Genomic DNA, 23256 nt, shown 5'->3' on the forward strand with positions numbered 1-23256 from the left:
TGCTATATTTGCATCTTGTGCACCTAATCTATTCCACTGATCCGCCACTCTGTTTCTTAGCCAGTACCAAGTAGTTTTGATGACTGCTGCTTTATAGTACAGTTTAATACCTGGTATGGCTAGGCTATCTTCCCTGGTGTTTCTTTTCATTAATTCCCTTGATATTTTGAACCTTTGTTCTTCCAGATGAATTTTCTTATTATTTTATCCAGTTCTGTAAAATACTTTTTGGTAGTTCAATTGTTATGGCACTGAATAAATAAATTAATTTAGGTAAAATTGTCATTTTTATTATATTAGCTCGGCCTAACCATGAGCAGCTGATATTTTTCCATTTATTTAGATCTTACTTTATTCGTGTGAAGAGTGTTTCATAATTATGTTCATATAGGCCCTGGGTTTGTCTTGGCAAATAGATTCCCAAATATTTTATAATGCCTACAGTAACTTTGAATGGAATTTCTCTTTCTATCTCTTGCTGTTGGGCTTTGTTAGTAATGTATAGGAATGCCGAGGATTTTTGTGGGTTTATTTTATATCCTGCAACTTTGCTAAAGTTGTTTATTACTTCAAGTAGTTTTTTACTTGATTCTCTAGGATTCTCTAAGAAAATCATCATATCATCTGCAAAAAGTGATAATTTAGTTTCTTCTTTGCCTATTCTAATTTCTTCAATTTCTTTTTCTTCTCTTATTGGTACAGCTAACATTTCTAGTACCAAATTGAATAGTAGGGGTGTTTGTGGATATCGTTGTTTCACCCCAATCTTATTGGGAATGCATCTAGCTTATCTCCATTACAAATAATGCTTGTTGATGGTTTTAGGTAGATGTTATTTATAATTTTAAGGAAGGCTCCATTTATTCCTATGCTTTCTAGTGTTTTTAATAGGAATGGGTGTTGTGTTTTGTCAAAGGCCTTTTCTGCATCTGTTGAGATGATCATATGGTTTCTGCTATTTTTGTTGTTGATATGTTCCATTATGCTGATAGTTTTCCTAATATTGAACTAGTCTTGCATTCCTGGAATAAATCCTACCTGGTCATAGTGTATTATTCTCATGATAAGTTGCTGCAATCTTTTGCTAATATTTTGTTTAAAATTTTTGTATCAATATTCATTAGGGAAATTGGTCTATAATTTTCTTTCTCTGTTTTGACTCTTCCTGGTTTGGGTATTAGTACCATATTTGTGTTATAAAAAGAATTTGGTAGGGTTCCTTCTTTGCCTATTTCCCCAAATAGTCTATAGAGTGTGGGAATTAATTATTCTTTAAATGTTTGATAGAATTCACATGTAAAACCATCTAGCCCTGGAGATTTTTTCCTAGGGAGTTCATTGATGGCTTGCTCAATTTCTTTTTCTGTGATGGGGTTATTTAGCTATTTTACTTCCTCTTCTGTTAACCTGGGCAATTTATAATTTTGTAAATATTCATCCATTTCCCTAAAGTTGTCAAATTTATGGGCATACAATTGAGCAAAATAATTCGTAATTATTTTTTTAATTTCCTCTTCATTGGAGATGAATTCACCCTTTTCATTTTTGATACTGGTAATTTTGTTTTCTCCTTTTTTTAAATCAAATTGACCAAAGGTTTATCAGTTTTATTGTTTTTTCCATAAAACTAGCTCTTAGTTTTGTTTATTAGTTTAATAGTTTTCTTGATTTCAGTTTTATTAATCTCTCCTTTGATTTTCAGTATTTCTAATTTGGTATTTAATTGGGGATTTTCAATTCGTTCTTTTTCTAGCTTTTTCAGTTACATGACCAATTCATTGATCTCCTATTAATCAATTTTATTCATTTAAGCATTTAGAGATGTAAAACTTCCCCTAAGAACTGCTTTTGTTGCATTCCATAAGTTTTGGTATGTTGTCTCATTATTGTCATTCTCTTGAATGAAGTTATTAATTGTTTTTATGATTTGTTCTTTGGCCCACTCATTCTTTAGGATTAGATTATTTAGTTTCCAATGAATTTTTAGTTTATCTTTCCATGGTCCTTTATTACAAATAATTTTTATTGTGTCATGATCTGAAAAGGATGCGTTGACTATTCCTTTCTGCACTGGATTGTGAGGTTTTTATACTCTAAAACATGGTCATTTTTTGAGTATGTGCCATGTACCACTGAGAAAAAAGAATATTCCTTTTTATCTCCATTCTGTTTTCTCCAGAGGTCTGTCATACCTGCCTTTTCTGAAATTCTATTCACCTCCTTAACTTCTTTCTTGTTTATTTTGAGGTTTGATTTATCAAGTTCAGAGAGGGGGAGATTGAGGTCCCCCACTAGTATAGTTTTGCCATCTAGTTCTTCCTGGAACTCCCTTAAGTTCTCTGAGAATTTGCATGCTATACCACTTGGTGAATATCTGTTAAATTAAGATATTGCTTCATTGTCTATGGTGCCTTTTAGCAGGATATAATATCTTTCCTTATCTCTTTTAAATTAGATATATCTTTGCTTTTGCTTTGTCTGAGACTAGGATTGCTACTTCTGCTTTTTTTACTTTAGCTGAAGCACAATATATTCTACTCCAGCCTTTTACCTTTACACTCTGTGTATCCCCCTGTTTCAAATATGTTTCTTGTAAACAACATATTGTAGGATTATGGTTTTTAATCCATTCTGCTATCTGCCTCCGTTTTATGGGAGAGTTCATCCCATTCACATTCACAGTTATGATTACTATCTGTGTCTTTTTCTCCATCCTATTCCCCACCACCCGTTTATGCTTTTATTTCTCCCTTCTCCCTTCCGCTACTCAAAAGTTTTTTCTTTTGACCACCACCTTTCTTAGCTTACCCTTCCTTTTGATTCCCCTCCCTTATCTTATCCTTTTCCTCTTGCTACTTCTTCCTCCCTTCTGACCACCCCCTTTTTTCTTTCCCCTTTCCCCTCCTACTGCCTGTAGGACAAGCGTGATTTCTCTACTTATCAGAGTATGTTATTCTCTTGTTGAACCAAATATGATAAGAGTAAAGCTCAAGTACTGCTCTTCTTCCTTCCTTCTTTCCCTCTACTATAATATGTTTTTGTGCCTCTTCATGTGATGTAATTTACCCTTTTCTACTACCTCCTTACCTCTTCTCCCAGAACCATCCCTTTATATCTCTTATGTTTTTTTAATCATTTTATCAGTTATACTGACACCCACAGTCTATGCGTATCCCTTTCAATTGTCATAACTGTACTGTTTGCAAGATTGAAATATATATATATATATATATATATATATATATACACACACACACATACATATATAAATATATATAACATATATAAAACAATATTAATCCTATGTAAAGGTGTAAACAATTTGCCCTTATTGATTAACAAGGATTGTTTTTTTCCCCATTTATCTTTTTATGTCTCTCTTGAGTTTTGTATTTGAAGATCAGATTTTCCATTGAGCTCTGGCCTTTTCATCATGAAGGTCTGGAACCCCTTATTTCATTGAATGTCCATCTCCTTGCCTGAAAAATTATACTCAATTTTTCTGGGTAGTTGATCCTTGGTTGTAGTCCAAGCTCCTTTGCCTTTCGAATATCATATTCCAATTTCTCCTGTTCTTTAATGTAGAAACTGCAAGATCCTGACTGTAGTTCCACAATATTTCAATTGTTTCTTTCTGGCTGCTTGCGGTATTTTCTCCTTGACCTGATAATTCTGGAATTTGGCTATAATATTCCTTGGAGTTTTCAATTTGGGATCTCTTTCAGGGGTTGATTGGATTCTTCTGATGACTATTTTACCCTCTGGTTCTAGGACCTAAGGGCAGTTATCCCTAATGATTTCTTGGAAGATACTGTCCAGGCTCTTTTTTTCATCATGGCATTCTGGTAGGCCAATAATTCTTAGATTGTCTCTCCTGGATCTATTTTCCAGCTCAATTGTTTTTCCAATCAGATGTTTCATGTTTTCTTCTATTTATTCATTCTTTAGATTTTGTTTGACTGATTCTTGATGCCTCATAGAGTCATTAGCTTCCACTTGCTCAATGCTAATTTTTAATGAATTGTTGTCTTCATTTTGCTTCTGAGCCTCCTTTTCCATTTGGTTAATTTTACTTTTCAGGGCATCATTCTCTCTAATTAGATTCTGAATCTCCTTAGCCATTTCACCAATTTTACCTTTTAAAGATTTGTTCTCATCAGTGATTTTTTCCCATTTTTTTCTTTTACCTCTCTAATTTAGTTTTTAAAATCCCCCTTGAGCTCTTCCAGGAATGCTTTTTGGGCTTGAGACCAGTTCACATTCCCTTTTGAGATCTTCCCTGTCTCCATAAACAGAATCAATGGTCCTTGGTTTTCTCAAGAGTTTTTTCATGTTGGTTAACTTTTTCCTGCCTTTAAAGTGGATTTCTGCTTCTGGGTCTCAGGGGGGCTCTGTCCTAGGCTTCTTGTTCTGGGAATTGTGGGCCTAGTTACTGGCTTTGTGTGCTATGGCCTCTGGTTTTGTGAGGTGTAGGGGAGGGGTGGTCTGGCAGCTAGAAGTCTCCTCTTCACCTAGTGCTTCACTAGAGCATTGGTGGTCTCAGCCATTGTCTGTGCTGGTGTCTTCCACTTCCACTGGCTATGCAAAGGCACCTCTGGGTTCCTAGTGTTGACCCTTCCTAGCTCCACCCCTGTGGGGCTCAGGAACTCCCACTGTTAGGCTACTGAAGCCCACTTATGGCTCCTCTATTTCAGGGTTTCTCCTGAGGAAGTATTATCTGGTTGAGGAAGGGTGGGGTGAGAGCCCTTTTACCTTGTCATTATGGCTCCCAGAAGTTAAAGAGGGTGAGTTTCAAAACTTTAGACTGTGGGCTGCAAGCCCCAGAAGTAGTTGTTCTCATGACTGCAGGCACTGCACTGCTGTCCCCCTAGCTCCAACAGACTCCAGTCCTGGGCTGGGAGGCCTGGGGATCACCACCAGTTTAACGCACCCAGTGTTCTCCCAGCCTGGATTGCTGGCTGGGTTCTGCGGCTGCTTCAGCTTTGGTGTGGTCTGGTGCAGCTCCACGCACCGGGCACTCTCTCAGCCTACAGATCCATCCTGACCACCTTGCAGACTCTCCTGGCTTGAAAATTTACCCACTTAGTCTACTAGTGGCTTCTAACTCTCTCAAATCTGTTCAGATTCACTTTTTTAGAGGTATCTTGATGGAACTTGTGAGAGAGCTCTGGTAAAACACTGTTTTTACATGGCTATCTTTGGCTCAATGACGACCTGGAAAGGATCTTAAAAGTTGTCTGGTCACTTGGAAGTTCTTAATCTAGGGTCTGTGAACTTTATAAAATATTTAGAAATATTTAGAAAATGCTGATAACCATATCTCACTGTACTTGATCTCCATTATAACTCTATGCATTTTATTTTATGCATATAAAGTATTAGTCTGAGAAAGAATCCCCAGATTTTATCAGATTGTCAAAGAGGTCCATAACACAAAGAAGGTTAAGAGCTCTGGATCATCTCACCCACACCATTATTTTATATATGAGGAAACTGTGGCCCAGAGAGGTTTGGACTTGTCCAAGGTCTTACAGTTTCATGGTAGTTTCACAATAAGATCTCCCAACACAAAATTTTGGTAAAACTAGAAAAATTCTCTCTTTCCCTTCCCTCCTCTCCCCTTTCTATACTCTGGAACTGGTCCCTTCTCCTACCTAAAACTCCTGGCCTTCCCCTTCTTTGGAATTCCCTCCCAGCAATATTTGGAATATTCTTTGATGGAAACTTCCATGCCCCATTCATTCTTGCCAATTTGTACCCCCCTGCCTGTGATGTTACAAGGGGGAAACCAGTCAGAAACCCTTAAGTGAGGCCTCACCCTCCCTCTAAAACACTTGGTCCTCCCTCTTCTACACCACTATGATGCCATGTTGCAGAAGACATCTCAGTTATCTCAAACTTAATAACTGCAAGAGTGACTGAAAACTTGACCTAATTTGGATGTGAAGACACAAGGGTACATCTTGCCTAGATCACAAAACCTCCTCTTCAGGACCTGGAAATCAGTGCATCCAAGACCTGGACCCTATATACATTTTCTCCTCTAGAAATCTGGCTGAATCTTTGCCTTTCATGTGACTGCGATAATCCTAGTGTGTCTCTCCCCTCACATCCCCCTTCCTTACCTTGCCGCCCATTCTCATTCCCCTCACTCCCAATGTACACAACTTCCCTTGTGTGAGGTGAAATGTTGCCCTAATAAAAGGCCCATTATTTTTAGCATTAATTCCTGATTTGCCTGGGTAGTCCACAAAAAGTTTTCATTTATGGTATAATTCAATAACCATGTCATAAAATACCTAAATAATCATGATGACTATAACAAGATCTAAGGGAAAGTGCCCTGGTCAAATGTCACTTCCTTACTGAGTGCTATCTCTGATCCCTCCTCAGAATTCCTGCCACACTATGTTTGCAGCAAGCATTTCATCCAACATAAATGTATTAAATGCCTACTATGTGCAAGGCACTCTGATAGGTTCCCTCATCTCCCATACAAAGAGAGAAGGGAAAATAGTCCCTGCCCTCAAGAAGTTTACATTCTACCTTGTGTTATGATCATAGCTTCCTCTACTGAAATTATAATACTTAAGCAATTTTACAATGCTTTAAGGTTTGTGAAGCGCTTTACAAATATTATCTCATTTGATCCTCACAACAACCCTAGGATGTAAGTGCTATTATTATACCCATTTTAAAGATAAGAAAACTGAGGCAGACAGAGGTTAAAAGACTTGCCTAGGTCACATATATAAGCATCTGAGGCTAGATTCGAATTCAGGTCTTCTGGATTCTGGGGCTAGCACTCTATACATTGTACCACCCAGCTGCCTCTAAATCATATAAACTCTATGAGCAATGAGATCCTGTCTCATTCTTCTTTGTGTCTCTCAAAAGGAATAGAACATGACTTTGAATATAGTGAGTCCTCAACCAGCACTAACTGATATATGAATGTATTTAAATTTCCTGGCTTTCCTGCCTCTATTTTTTATACAAATTATTTCTGGATGCGTGAACTGTATCGTACTATATTGTATCATATTGTATTTTGTGAATTTAATGATATTGAAGCATTGATCCCATTTTTTTGTACTGTGTGTCCTGTAAGCTGACACATTAACCATATTCATTTCATATATTACTATCCCCCAGGTATATTCCGCTGTTCTGTAACTTTCCTACCTCCTGAACATGAATTCTCTGGCTATCTTGGCTTCCATACACTTAATGGTTTAGAATTTGAGTCCTTGGTTCATCCACAATTATTATATAAATCTGATATTTACGGAGAACCTTCCAAGAATTTAAAATCTCATCACATTTACTTCAGTGAAAAGACTATGATTTGGACAAGTAACTAAACCTTTCTGGGTCTCAGTTACCTCAACTGTAAAATGTGGGAATTGGACTAGCTAGCTCTAAAGGTTCTTCTGACTCCACATTTATAATCCCATGATATTACAAAGTGAAATTACTATAACTTACATAAGCAAAAATATATTTTTAATCTATGTATTTATTTGGGAATTTATAATGATATTTATCTTTGTGATAACAAAAATTCTTTGTCTTTGCCAGATAGCAGTAAAAAGTATACTTCTGGAAACTAAATTTATAATGTAAATTTATTTTTTATTTTCAGTGGTCATAAAAATAGATATAATGATGAGAATCAAAAGAATCATTTAAAATGTTTTACAAAAATTAAAACATGTAATGTCTTCACCTATTATTTGTGTGTAACAAAAGGCAGTGATTTTTTCCTTTTAAAAACACTCATTTGCTCACATGTAACTGCCCTGATAGTGTACTGTAAGGACAAACAAAGGTCACCAATCCTTCCAACTCCTAGTTCTTTGTCAAAAATGGACACAGTTAATGAGGTTTGTTTGGTACAGCACAAATTCTCAGACACAGATAGAGATCCTTTCAATGGAAACAAATTTGTTTGGCTTTACCAGGTTACTTAGCGATTAATAATAGCCTTGAGATGCAGGTCAGAAAGGTCATTGTACCAGCTTGCCAACACAATCTAAATGTGCAGCTAGTCCAGTTCTCCAGGCTTGGAGGCCCCCAAAACACTATGCATAAAGTAAAACAGGCTATTTTCTAACTCCTTTTTCATATTAATAAGCAATTTTCAAGAGAAGGGTAGCAAAATGGGGGCCATGCCACTCCAAGTAATTCATTTATTTTGCAATTTAATCTTATGTTGAAAAAAAATTACACTGCTGCAAAAGCATAGCATGGTGATTTTTAAACGTCAGTATGTTTCATAAGTAACCTTGTATGAAATATTGTATTAGTACCCTTTAACAGTAAACTGTGAAAAAAATTCTACAGATTGAAATAGATGTATATGTCTTTTTCTTACATGAATTTTTTTCCACCTTTCATTCTCTTTTCTTGTACTACCTTTGAGGCAAAGGCATGGGTGATTTACTTAAAATGTGCTCATTTACTATTGTGTGTAATTATGTACCTTTAAAAATATATTCTGAAAGAAAACCTGAAAAGATATCATGACCTGGGAAAAGTAGTAAGTAATTTTCCAAACCATTTTTTATTTAGCAAGTTTGATTTAGGTATGCTACTTAAACTTCCACAAATATTTATGGAGGTCCAACTAGGTGCAGAGAAAATTTCAATGTTTACTAGAGAAAAAACACTGGCCTCGTCTTCCTGGGGCTCACAATTCTAGATAACTCAAAACACATAGAATTGTGTCAAAATACCAGTCTCATCATGTTTATTGATCCATACTTGATCTATTAATATATGAATATATACTTGTCAGAGAGACAAATGTAAAATATTTTCATTATTTTAATTTTATTGAACATATGAGAAAGGCTTGAAATGCTTCATCTAGTTTAACATTTATTCTGTCTGTACACATCACTGAACCAAGTGTCAATCTTTTGTATGCTGGCTAATGTACAACGTCTGTTTCTTATTGATATTATTATAATTGCTAATCGAGATTAAGTGGTAATAAATTATGTGTACAAAAAATAGATGCCCAATTTTGAAATTGGCATTGCCTGTGGAAATAGTGATTTGAGGTGCCTAAGTATAAAATCAAGGCTTCACATTTTTAGTAGCTTAACTATCTGTTTTAGAACAGTTAAAATCACTATGTCATCTAATCATCTCAGGTAAGGTCTATTTTCATAATTTTCTTTACAATCAAACTGTCTATTTCCTAACTTTATTGAGTAAATTGTCAGTTGCAGGCACTATAAAAACTGTTAAGCACAATACAGATGTGATCTTATTTCTACACATAATGGGTCCTCAAAAGTACTTGACTGATTGTAACAGAGAATCGTTTTGATGCAGGGAAGCACTGGAGGAGTTTGCAGAGATGAAAGGTCGAGAAAAGAAGAAAGCTGACCTAGAGAAGGAAGAGAAGAGAAAGCAGTACCAAGCCCGAAAGATCCATTACCTTCTCAGCACAAAGCAGGTCGGTATACCTGTCCCTGGCAGCTCTCACAAGCCACTGGAGCCCCGAGTCTGACAGAGATAAACTAGCAGGCTGAATGGGACATGACTTGTTGGAAAGATATCACAAAGACACTGCTTCGAGTTCAATTTCAGGCTTTTCTCTAGGCAAGAGCAGGCACCATGACTATTCTGTGACAGCAGATTCAGAGAGGCAGGAGCCTGGTGCTCGCAAAAAGCGTCCAAGTCAGCAGTTTGATCTGCCACTGTGATAACGCAACACAAAAGGGCATCACCTTACTTTCAAAACTCATTTTGACTGGTTTATTGTTGTGTTGTTGGACTTGTCTAGAACTAATGAGTGCTTAAGTGGAAGATGCCTTTCTTTTCTCTCTTTTTAATTGAGCTAATGCTGAGCTTGAGTCTCTCTGTCCTTTCACTGTGTTTCCAAATAGGTTTTAAGGAAGGTTTTCAAGTAAAGCTTTTCTCAGATCTGTTTGCTTCATCCAAGTTTTTCCTCTGTTTTCACAGAGGAATTTGACTATCAGATTTTGAATATTTATGAATTACCTTTGCATTCAGGAAAATGGTGATGTTCCATAGTTTTAGTTTTGTTGGTAAAAAGGCAATGTTATTTTATAAGTGGGATGGGTGGACCAAGATCTGTGATTGTACTGGTGTTGGGAACTCCTGGTGTGAAAACTTCCCCCCACTGATGTACTGTAGATCTGCAACTCATCTGTAACAGATAGTCTTAACAGAGTTGTTTGGGGAACTAAGGGGTTAAAAGTGTTGCCAGTGTTCACACAGTTGAACACAGTATGTGTTAAAAGCAAGATGTGAACCTAGGTATTCTGGAATCCTGGGCCAGCACTCTATCCACCACACCATATTTCCTCTTAATATTTTACACAAAACACTTAAAGAATATGATTTTTAATAAGTAAGAACTTTCAAGGCATAATGTATTTTAATGAATTGAACATTTAAAATGAAGGTAAGAGTTCATATATTATTGAAGAGTAGAATGTTAGAGCTCCTAAGGCATCTTAAAGATTTCAGAATAGAATCAATTAATATTGGGGTTGGAAGGGACTTGAGAGACAATCTAAGTCCAATCTATATAAGAACAAGAATCCCATTACAATACACCCTGGAAATGTTCATCTAGCCCTATTTTTTTGAAAAATAGTTATCTTTTGATGTTTTTGTTTTTATATCACCTAGATTTCCACTTGCACCCTTCCCTCACCATCCCTATAGCAAATTTTAGAAAAAGAAGAGAATAAAGCATTAAGCTAAAATAATCAATACATTGAGTGGAAAACTGACATTTTATGTAGTATTCCTCAACTTCCTCTTCCCCCTTCTCTCCAGGGCTCATGTCTCTTCTTTAGAATGGACAAAACTTATTGTGTATAATTTTGCAACACTAATTTTAGATTGTTTTGTGGTTGTTTTTCTTTCCACTTACATTGTTGTTGTTGTTGTGATCATTGTGTTCTTACTCTGTTTCACTTTGCATCAGTTCATTTAAGTCTTTCCATGCTTCTCTGTATTGATCGCATTCATTGTTTCTTATAGCATAGTAATATCCCATCCCATTCATGTAATCAGATTTGTTTATCCATTCTCTGATTGATGGATATCTATTTTTTCCAGCTCTTTGCTATCATAAATATTGTTGCTATAAATATTTTGATGTATGGAACTTTTTTGGTAATGAATTCTTTGGGCATATATACCTAGCAGTGGCATCTCTGGGTTAAAAGTTATGGATGTTTTCACTACTTTATGACAACAATTTCAAATTGCTTCCCATAACAGTTGTACTGAGGCAGAGTCCCACCAATAAAGCTTTGGCGTGCCTGTCTTTCCACAACCCCTCTAGTATTCCCATCTTTTGTTATCATCCAGGCTTTGCTAGCTGATGAGGTAAATTGCTGTCTCCCAAGACAGCATTTCCATTTTGGGGTAACTCTTGACATTTTTTCTCCCATAGAGCCAAAATCTGCCTCTTTAGGGCCTACCAGAATCCAACTAATGCCTCTTCTACAAGATAGCCCTTTATATCATTAAAGAAAACTATCATGTTCTCCCTAAATGTTTTTGTTTTAGATCAAATTTCCTCAGTTCCTCCAACTAGCCCTCACATGGCATGATCTTAAGGTCCTTTCTCACCCAGGTCATCCTGCTCTGCATGTTCATCAAACTTTAGCTACAAGTATTCTAAAAATGGAACAACATGGTAAAAATCATCATGGCCTCTGCTCAAATATAACATGCAAATTCTTGAAGCATTCAGTACTTTTCAGCTCCCTTCCCACCTCCCACAAGAGGCTTTTCCTGGTCTTCCTCCATTTCCCCTACACACCAACCCAGTGGCAGTGTCTTCCCTCTGAGATTACTTCCAGTTCATCCTCTTTTTTGTGTGTACATAGTTGCTTGCATATTAGCTCCTTCATTAAAATATGGGCTTCTTGAGGTCAGAAGCTACAGTTTTTGACTTTCTTTGTATCCCCAGTGCTTAGTACAGTGCCTGGCATATTGTAAACACATAAGAAATGCTTGACATGAGATTAGATTCAGTTTAACAAACATTAAATGCCTTCTGTGTACATTGGATGGGCTGGATGCTAGGGAGGCAGATACAAATACTGAATAGCTCCTCTTCTCAAGTAGCATACATTCATCTGGGGGAATACAACATAGGTATGGGTAAATAATACAAATTCATTTCAAGAGAGAGATAGCATTAGGAATTGAGGGCACCATGAAAGATTTTTATGGAGGCAGTGGTCCCTGAGTTATGCTTGGAAGGGAGCTAGGGATTCTAAAAAATGAGGAGAAAATACATTCCAGGTGGCTATAAGCACAAAGACATACAAGGCAGTGGGAGATGCAATGTTGTGGAAAGGGAAGAGCTAACAGGATGATTTGAATTGACTAAAGAGTGTGGAAATGGAAGTAATATGAAGCAAGACAGGAGGAATAGCAGGTGGGAGCCAGATTGTGGAAGATTTTAAATGTTAGAATGATTTTTTTTAACTTTTTCCTTGGGGCAATAGGGAGCCACAATTTATTTTCACCTATTTATTTCGTTAGTTATTCATTCATTCATTTATTGGTAAGAGTGTGATATGGCCAGATCCTTGTTTTAGGAAAATAATTTTGGCACTAATATGGAGAATGAATTGGAGGGAGGAGAGGCTTAGAAACAGGTTTAGAAATTAGCCTATTGCAGTAGTACAAGTGAGAGCTGATAATTCCCTATGAATGAGGACAAGGGAAATGATTCCCTAGTATTATAATGTCCAGAACTGAACATACTATTGGTGATATTTACTGATCAGAACAAAGTATAATGGGATTTGCTGCCTCTGGATTTCTACATACTATGTTTCTTTTAATGTAAGACAAGAATACATTAGTATTTTTGTTTACATATTTTGCTGCTGATTCACATTGGACTTCCAGTCCACTAAAATAAGATCTTTTTTTTTTCAGGTAGACTACAATCTAGTCATATCGCTCACATCTTGTATTTTTAATTTTTTTACCCAAGTGCAGGATTTTACATTTATCTTTTATACTCAACTAAGTAATATTCTACTATGCCCTATCTTGGATTTTCAAATTTTAAATCTTTCTTTTTAAAAAAAGAAAGTCTATCATTTCACTAGTCCAGCATAAGAAAAGGGTTTATCCCCCAGCGAATAAATTCCAAAGTAGTTGAAATAATGACTGATTCTCAAATTTTAACATAAGAATACTGAATTTTGAATGATACCTCTTTTAGTTTATTTAGCTATGCAAATCTTAAACAACAAAGTTACCTATATTTTATAATAAGTAATGCCTTATCTATTGTTGGAAGTTTATATGGTCATATTTTTGAAAGCCAGAACAATAACACTGGCACTAGATTTTAAAACTCTATTTTCACTCTATTTTTAGTGTTAATGAAATATACAAATGATCACAGGTGATATATTTAGAGCTGGAAGAGACCTCAAAATTAGACCAACCCTCTTATTTACAGAGAAGAAAATAGACCTAATGCCACAAGTGACTTGCCCAAGTTCACACAAGTAGTAAGCAGAAACTCTGTGATTCAAACCCAAATCCTCTGACTCCAAATTTAGCCCTCTTTTAATGAAATATTTCCAAAATTCTACACTTGTTGTTACTGGTATCAATTATCTTTTCCTTATGCATGTAAATGCTTTAACATTAATAGAAGTTACCACAAATAAATAACCAATATTGCAATGAGTGAATTAATAGATCCCTTGGGGCTTTATTAATTAAAAAAGTTAAAGTAATATTGAAATACTTTTCGTATATGTTTATTTCAGTGCGACAACTGAACATACTAACATATTTGCATAAATAATCAATCATCATTTACTAGTAATAATAAGGTTAATTTGTTGCTACAGACTTAATAGAATTAGTCAATTATATTTCTTAGAAAATACTGCTTGTTATGCAACTCCTTGCCTGTAAAAACATGACTGAATTTAATTCCATTATTAAATGAGCACATGAAGAATTTTTGTCCCTCTAAATGTTTTCTGAAAAGAAATCATCTTTACTTGAATGAAACTAGTTAATATTCAAAACTCTATACCATTCTAAATTTTTAAACTTTAAATATCTATTCTAAAATTGATAATTTAGCAAAGTTATGTCAATTCAGTAATTTGTCAAACTAAATTTCTCACACATATATGACCATTGGTGATATTCTTGTTACAGTTTTTTCAAATAATTTGTTCATTGAACTGTGAAGAAATTAAAAAGTCAAGATAAATAATGATTGCAGACATTTTAAAGAATGTTGCATGCACAGGGATATTTGAAGAAAATCTCATTTTCAGATTTCCCTTTATTTATTTTTAAAAAGCTATACTTTGATTTCCATGCCCTTGTTCTTAAGTAATAAATTATGTTGTCTGCTCCACCTACTGGTAGCAATGCACAAAGAAGCTTATTGTTAGTTTCATTTAAAAAACAAAAACAAAAGCCACTACCTCTAAAATGGTGCCAGAATTTTAGAGAAACATCTTTAACTTAGGAAAAGTAAAGATCTGAACTAAAAATGAGAAACCATATGTTCCCAAATTTAACCAGTGTTTGCAGAAGTATATGTAGTATCTTGCACAGAACAGCCCAGAATAACAATTACTTTATTATTTAAAAGAATGACTTATTTTGGATATTCCTTTATTTTGACATGATAGCATATAATATAAATAAATATAAACAACAGGTTATATTGCAGAACACCTCTTATGTATATCTGTATTAATTTGGCACATGGATTTTAAATGTAAATTGTATATATACATTTATAAATTAAAATGTAATTTGTAAATGAGTGAATATTTAAAATGAAAATGTTAACCCAAATTTTGGACATTATTTTCATGCTACTATCATGTTTTGAGATGTTTATTCTTTAAATGAACAATTCCGATTTCCCAAAGGATTACCTAATGTTAAAGCTGGAATGGACCCTTAGAGATTTCACTCATATTAAAGATAAGGAAACTGAGCTCTAGTAGAGTAATTGTTTTTTACATTTCTTTAATTTGCCAGAAATGGAACCTTTCAATCTTCTTAATTTGAATGAAACTTTTATTATTTCAGTTAAAAAGTGCTTTGGATATTTCAGGGTTCTTAAAAATGAAGATACCCACTACTTTCCTAAATTAAATTATATACACTTTTTGTAAAGAAAGATAATTCTGAAATATGAAAATTAGACTTTATGTTTATTTTGATGATAATATGGTTACAATAGATTGGTCTTTTATATTTAACAATGGTCATAAAACCAGATCTTACCAGAGAATAAGCTAATTATTGAATGTAATTTAGTAAATTACATTATTCAAAACCTTAAACTTGGCTCTCTCTTCCCAGACATAAGCAGATGGCATACATAACTAGCTGGCAATGTGGTCATCCAAAGTAGATGGAATGTTGGACTTGGAATCAGGAAAACCTGAGTTCAAATCCTGTTTCTGTGTAACTCTGGTTAAATCACTTAATTTCTCTGCTTCAGTTTTTAAACTGTAAAATGATGACAATAATACCACCTACCTTCCAGGTTCACTGTGAGTTTTAAATGAGATAATGAATAAAAACACTTTGGAAACCTTATAGTGCACACTCCAATTGAATTCCTTATGATTCCTGAAAACAGTTAAGTAAAACTACTCATGAGAATGATTCTAAGTGGTATAACTTGCAACCTTACAGTGTGATAATTATAACACTTTTCTCCCCTGGTTTCCACAATGTTGATCTGCACTGCATTTGGCTTACTTCTCTTTTCTCTAATTGCTCCTTTTGTGTTTCCTTCTCTAGTTCTTCCTCCTCTTGCCACCAAAATTGAGGTATCCCTCACCTTTGCACTTCTCCATCCATACTCTTTCCTGTGGGCAACAGATCATGTCTCATGGCTTCCACAGTTTCAATCCTGCTCTCCTTCCAAACTGTCCCACTATTAATGGTAGTAACCATTTTCCATTCTCCTTAGGCTCTAAACTTTGGAGTCATCTTTCATGATCATCTTCATTCATTATACCCACTGAACAAATTCTGCTAATCCTTTCTCTAAAATGTCTTTCACAAGCAGAACCAGGAGAACATTATACATGAATACAGACACATGGTATCTGTAAGGGCTAACTTTGATAGACTTGGCTCTTCTCATCAATGCAAGGTTCAAAGACATTTCTAAAATATTCATGATGGAAAAAACTATGCACATCTAGAGAAAGAATTACAGAGTCTGAATGCAGATTGAGGCAAACTATTTGCTCTCTCTTTTTTTCCTTCTTTTTTGGTTTCGTTTCTTCTTTCTCATGATTCTTTCTGTTGGTTATAATTCTTCTTTACAACTTGACTATTATGTAAATAAGTTTAATGTGAAGGCATATGTAGAGCCTATATTGGATTATGTGCCATCTTGGGGGGGGAGGGGAGAGGAGAAGGAGGGAGAGAAAAGTTGGAACTGAAAAACTTGTGGAACTGAGTGTTATTAACTAAAAATAAAAAATAAATTAAAGAAATAAAATAAAATGTCTTTCACAGGCAATCTCTTCCTTCCTATTTCTAATGCTCATGTCTTAATAGCTAATCTACTCTAAGTAAAATTTACTGCAACAGCTTTCTGTTACTTTTAAATAAAATAAACTGCTCTACCTAACTCATGCCTTATGTTCAATCTTTTCCCCTCTCCAATTAAGTGGGTATACGATCAATAGATGAATTTTCCCAAAATACTTCCTTCACATGCCATTCTGCTGCTCAAAAAACTTCTAACATTTCTCTATTACCCATTCAGTCTAAACTACTTCACCAGGTAGTTTAGCTCCATCCTACACATGTTTATCAATTTGACAGCTAGGGGGAGAGACTGTAGGGGTCATCTAGTGTAATCTAATCTGAATAGGAATCATCTTTATAATATCCTTAAGAAGTGGTCATCTAACTAGTTCTTAATGACATTGAGTGATGGCAAAATCATATAAGGTTCTAGTCATTAGAAAGCTTTTTCTTTTACTGATCTGAAATTTGCTTCTGTGCACCTTCTATCCATTACTCTTAATTCTTCCATCAGAGACTAAAAAAATGACAGAAAGGTTGGATTAATAGGTTCAAAGTATTGGGGGTATTTCCTAGAGAGGATTTTCCTGAGTGGGGCACCCATTAGTGAGCTCTAAGAAGCTAGGGTACTTGATACCTAAGGTATGCTAATCTTGAGTACTTGGGAAGAGAGTGGATATCATGAGGGTACTACAAGAAAAGTTGGAAAGCATTATTAAATGCAATTTTTTTCTGCTTCACAAATTGGGCTAAATGTCAAATTAGACCAACCCCTAATCTTTTAATGCTTTCATATTACTTGAATATACCAATGGATCTGTGATCTCATCAATGTTGTTGCTCCCTCCAACAATCAGATAATAAACCATACCTTCTCATCCTATGCAGCTTTTATTCATGTTCTTCCATAGCTGTTCCACAAGGGATGTACACAGTGTGCTAGGGCCCTTATAGTAGATTGCTGAACCTTGCATAAATACCTGTGGAACAGATAATCTGACTATAATTTTAACCTTTGTCTTCCTCCCTAGAGGGTGGACAACAGATAGCTCCTTTCAGATCCTCCATTTAAGGAGGGCACCTAGTGCAATCAATCATCTTTTCATTTTCTACCCAGCTGCTCTCCTCTGGACTTCATCATGCCTCGATGTTGGGTACCCCATCTCCATACCTTAACATTCAGCATCTTTTATGACTTAACTACTTCACTAGACTATCAGCTCCTTGACAGCAAGGCCTCTCTTTGGCTTTCCTTTGAGCCCCCAGCACTGGAATGTAGTAGGCAATTAATGTTTATTGACTGACTGACTACATAATGTGCTCAACTAGTTTTTCAATTAGTTGTTCATCTCTCTGATGGCATCTTTTAAAATCTGCCAATTCTCCTGTACAATTCTATGTTAGTATGTTGCAGGCTAGTTAATCTCCCATGTCTTCTGCATTATCTTTTAGGTGACTTGCAACTTTAACCCTTCAAAGACTGATTATAGTATTCCATGACTTGTAGCCACATAGCAACCCTGGAAGGCATTGAAGGTGATCCTTTGTTAAAAGCATTATACATTAAAGAACACTGAGCAATTTCCCAAACATAACCCAACTTACTGTCTTCTTGATTAATTTTGAGCCTAATTCATTCTGTCCATGATGTTTATCCACGTTATGTATACTGAAGGACTAGTCTTATAGCTTATCTATATCTATCTATCCATCTATCTATTTATCCATCTATCTCTCTATCTATCAAAGACCCCTATTGGAGAAGAGGCTTTAAGGCAACATTTTGCTTTACTGTTGTTTACTTTTTTCTAACTTCACTTGCTTTTATAGAGGCAGCTAGGGGGTGCAGCAGATAGAGTGCTGAGCCCATAGTCAGGACATTTACTAGCTGTATGACTCTGGGCAAGTCATTTAACCTGTTTGCCTCAGTTTCCCCAATTGCAAAATGTGAACAATAATCGCATCTATCTAATAGGGTTGTTGTGAGGATCAAATGAGATAATAAAGCACCTAGCATGGTCCCTGGAACATAGTAGGTACTATGTAAATACTTGTTCCTTTCCACGGTCAAAAAGAAAAACAACGAACACAGTAGAATCATGTATTCTCTATACCTTTTAGTCAATTGTGTACTATAAAAATATGGTCTGCTCTGAACTATCGTTCAGAATGTCCACCTGTTCCCTACTCAAATTTTTTTCAAGGAAACTCTCAATATATCTATGGACAGTTTTTTTAAAAATTTTTTTGAGGGGGGAAGGCAGGGCAATTGGGGTAAGTGACTTGCCCAAGGTCACACAGCTAGTAAATGTGTCAAGTGTCTGAGGCCAGATTTGAACTCAGGTCCCTCTGACTCCAGGGCTGGTGCTCTACTCACTGCACCACATGGCTGCCCCCTGTGGATAATTCTTATGAAGATTTTATAGAGGGGGAAAAAATAGACACACAGAATGGTAGTTTATCTTTTTTTTCCAGAAACAATAAGATTGACAATTATTTCCAAATCTCTTGAGAACTCATCTCTCATTACCCTCATAACTGTGTTATCTGAGATGAGCATTTTTTTTTTACATTTCTTGGTTCTTCTCTATCTTGAGCTGAAAAGAAACTATCATAGATTTATAAAAATTCAACATTTAGTCACAGCTAAAAATTTTAAGTGTTATAGTTATATGAAAGCAGTGTTACTGCATGGTCCTTTAACTGGTCAATGATTATAAGAAAAGTGGAATTAGATTATTTATCTCCAAGAGGACTGACTTACAAATACTCAAAGAAATTTCAGGGCCAGAAATCAAGCCAATTCATGACTGGATTTATATCGTGCCATCCATATGAAAAACTCAAAGGGTTTTTGCTATATTTATCCCTGCAACATAACTGTGAGGTAAGCAGAACCAGCTATTATCTCTCCTGATGACTAAAATGACATTAGTTGGCATTTATAGTGTGTCAGAAATGTTTAATTTTTCATGGGCGAGGACTCAGTGAATAAGAGTTTACCTTTTGATCTGTGGATCCCCAGTTTAAGTGATAAGGCTTCAAGTTTGGTCGTTTGTGTTTACTCCAGACTGAACAGCCTGCATCACAAAATTGCCATATAATTTGTTTCTAGTGGCAGTCTCAGGAAAGGCCAAGGACTGAACTAGCATGGAGAATGAATTAGCTATTACCTTTTATATTTTATTTCCTCTCCCTTTAACATTATAGTTTTTATTATCCTGTCTAATACATAGTACAGATGGAATTATTATTCACTTTCAGAACTCCTGCAGGAGACAGAACAATGAAGTTAAAAAAAATTCTACTGTGTCCCCAAAATTTTACTACCTTTTAGCCACCATGAATCAAAAAAAATTTCCTAATGAATAACTAGCAAAAGTTAAATTTAAATTAACTCAGAGAATGCTAAAACAAACAAAAAAGACACGTAGCTACCTATTCTATGTATTATCTCCTGTAATGGACAACCTTCCTTTTAGTACTTTGTGTCCTTATGCCATGGTTAAAATATCTATATCCATATCTATGACTATATCTCTTATTTTTGCTTTCAAAGCAATCATATATTTATTTTGCAGGAAGCCCTGCTATTCTCATAAATATTCCTCTATTCCTAAATATTAACATTACTTCTCTTTCAATACACTAAGTGCTAGATAAGGGAGGATGATTTGAGAATGTAAAATCAAGAAATCAAGACATTTAAATAGCTCTCATTGCTCTCCCACCCCTATCCCCATCTCTGAAGCCGAAATACCTGGGTATATAACAAATACTGTTGCACAACATCATGCTTTTGATCTTTCTTGAGCATGAATTATATGAATTATTTACCTACTTAAGAAAAAACTGTAAAATAAGAGGTAGCTAAGACAAAATATATATTAAAGGCTATGCCCATTCATTAATTTCATAGTATTTTGGCATTTGTTTCCCTCTTATTCCTGTTTAAGATTATTTAAATTATTGCATATTTTAGAAATTTTGCTTTTGTCCTGAATGAAATTATTGTTTTTTTTTCCAGTATAGGGAACCCCTAGTAAGGAAACCTTGTACCAAGAAATGCATACTGGCATTGGTTCTGAAGCTTGCAGTTTTTGAGAATTGCTTGAGCACTAAGAGATTCAGTGACGTGCCTAAGGTCACATGGCCAGTGTGTATCAAAGGCAGTACTTGAACATGTCTTTTTGACTCCAAGTCAAGCTCTCTTTCTGCTCTACCATGATTGCTTTTCACATTTTAGACCAACTACTCTAAAATTCAGTCACCTGCTTATCTACCATGTGTACCTAGTATATGATAAAAGAAATTTTAGCTCTCCTACAAATCACCACATCATTTTGTAATGAAGATTAAAAGTTGGCTTCTTGATGATTGGTTCTGTTATTGTTAATTCTAAGCCTTTTTTAAAGCCCTGTTTCTTTTCTTATAAAACAAGAGAAACCCAGACGTTTTTGGATTAGGAAGAAATTCAGTTATAGACAAAAGTGTGACTGAAAATAAAATCTGCACAGCACAGGTAAGATACTTCTCCACGGTCCTTGTGATCCCTGTGACTGTATAAATCATCTGGGTTGAAATAAGTGAGTAGAATCGAGGGTAAGGTCATTCACTATGTTAGCATAGCAGTTGTCAGAATAAGGTATTGAATACAAAAGTACAGAGAGAGGCATACTTCTAATCTGAGGTCAGCCACCAGTAATTTCATTTCCAGGGAGTAATTGCAAGCAACATATACAAGTCTGTGCCAAGACTAATCCCAGTGCTTTTGCTCAGGCAGACTATGTGGAAGCATTATTTTAATGCTTTTTTGGTAGCTATAATTTTATACCTTGTCCAGGAATCAGGCACAATACCCAGATGGTTTCTTGCTCTGTAATTTGACTTTTTTAATGAATTGGGTGACTTTCTGTAAGGAGGTTTGGTTTTCTTCTGATGCCTAACACCTTGTACTTGGGGACTTCATTATACATAATATCCCCTCACTCTACCTTACTGACTTATCAACGTCCTCAACTTGTGCAAAATGCAACTTAGTTCCCCCTTATTCATGATCCAGAACTCTGAAATTCCTCTCTCTGTTATCTTTTATCCTGCATCTCCCCCCTTCTAAACTTATGCTTGGTCCTTACCACACCCTCCAACATTCCATCAATCCATGCTTTTTCCATTATAGTTTCTCTGTTATGTCCTTACTTTCTTTCCTTCTCAATCCTGACATTACAGTTAACAAGTTTCACTCTGTGCTGTCTGATGTCTTGCTCTCTCATCCCTTTGCAAACCTCAGCCCTGAAATATATGGTGATCTCCTTTAGGGCAGGGACTGTGTTTTGCTTCTTTTTGTATCCTTAGCAATTAACATAGCACCTGGCATGTAGTAGGTGCTTAATTAATGTTTATTGATTGACTAATTGAATTATCACCCATCATTTGTCTTCTCCACTTCTACTTGTGTGATGCTGGGTAACACAAGAGGAACTATGTTGAATGAATTCACTACAGATTTATGTTATGTCATTTCACCTGGGCCCTCATTGCTTCATGAGTATCTTCTAACTCTTCCATGATTGACTCCTATCACATTTTTCATAGAGCCTGTTTCAGATCTTTTCTTTTTTCTTTGTGTCTTATATACCACTCAGCACCAGGATATAACCTTGGAGGACACCCACAGTCAGGCTGTTGTATATGGCTGCCAAAGATACAGAAAAATTGCCCTCTCATGAGAAGGAGGACCTAGAGAGTGTAATGTCATAAAAACCCAGGGAAAAGAGTATTCAGAAAGAGAGGGTAGTCATCGATGTCAAAAAGCATGAAAGACTTGAGGAAAGTCCATTAAACGTGGCAATTCAAGGAGTGACGGTGAGATTGAAGAGAGCAATTTCCACTTGGATTCTAAGACTGGGAGTCGAATTGCAGAGATTTTGGTAAAGGATGAAGGGAGAAGAAATGAAGGGTAATGAGTTTAAGTAGTGTTTTCAAGGAATTTGGTTGAAAAAGGCAGGAAGAATGGCAGAGTCTGGTTGGGGTTTGTTTTTCTTTAAGAACTAAGGAAAACTTTGGCATGTTAATAGGCCACAAGGAAGCAACCAGAACATAAGGAGAAGGGGCAGCTTGGTGGCGCAGTGAGTAGAGCACCGGCCTTGGAGTCAGGAGGAACTGAGTTCAAATCTGGCCTCAAACACTTGACACACTAGCTGTGTGACCTTGGGCAAGTCACTTAACCCCAATTGCCCTGCCCTCCCCATCCAAAAACAAACAAACAAAGAACACAAGGAGAGATTGAAGGTTAGAGAGATAGGGGAAATGGTGGTGGAGGCAAACTGCTGGAGAAAATAGGAAGGGATGGGAACAAGGGAACATACAGGGGAATTAATCTCGATAAAAAGGACTTCCCCTTCATCTGACAGGAGTGAAGGAGGAACTGGTAGAGGATGATGTCACAGGAATATGATATGAGAAGGAGAGAAGAGAGAACTCACGACAATTGGATTTGATTTTTTGGTAAAGTTTGGGGCACAGTCCATGCAGTGGCCTGGAATCATAAAGACCTGAGTTCAAATCCAACCTCATATGTTTTCTAGCTCTGTGACTCTGAGCAAGTAACAACCTCAGTTTCCTCATCTGTAAAATGGAAACAGTAATAGCACCTACCTCCCAGGATTGTTGTGAGGATCAAATGAG

General features: G+C 35.8%; 1 protein-coding gene across 1 annotated transcript in view; it reads left to right on the top strand.

Moving 5' to 3' along the window:
• Nucleotides 1-23256, top strand: part of SPATA17 (spermatogenesis associated 17) — a 278409-nt gene that overhangs the window by 134676 nt on the left and 120477 nt on the right. Inside the window, exon 6 of the mRNA XM_036754828.1 lies at nt 9346-9469. Coding sequence (XP_036610723.1) covers nt 9346-9469 — 124 coding nt within the window. The remainder of the gene's footprint in view (nt 1-9345; nt 9470-23256) is intronic.

Source organism: Trichosurus vulpecula, chromosome 4, assembly GCF_011100635.1.
Source record: "Trichosurus vulpecula isolate mTriVul1 chromosome 4, mTriVul1.pri, whole genome shotgun sequence".
In the NCBI taxonomy this organism is placed as follows: Eukaryota; Metazoa; Chordata; class Mammalia; order Diprotodontia; family Phalangeridae; genus Trichosurus; species Trichosurus vulpecula.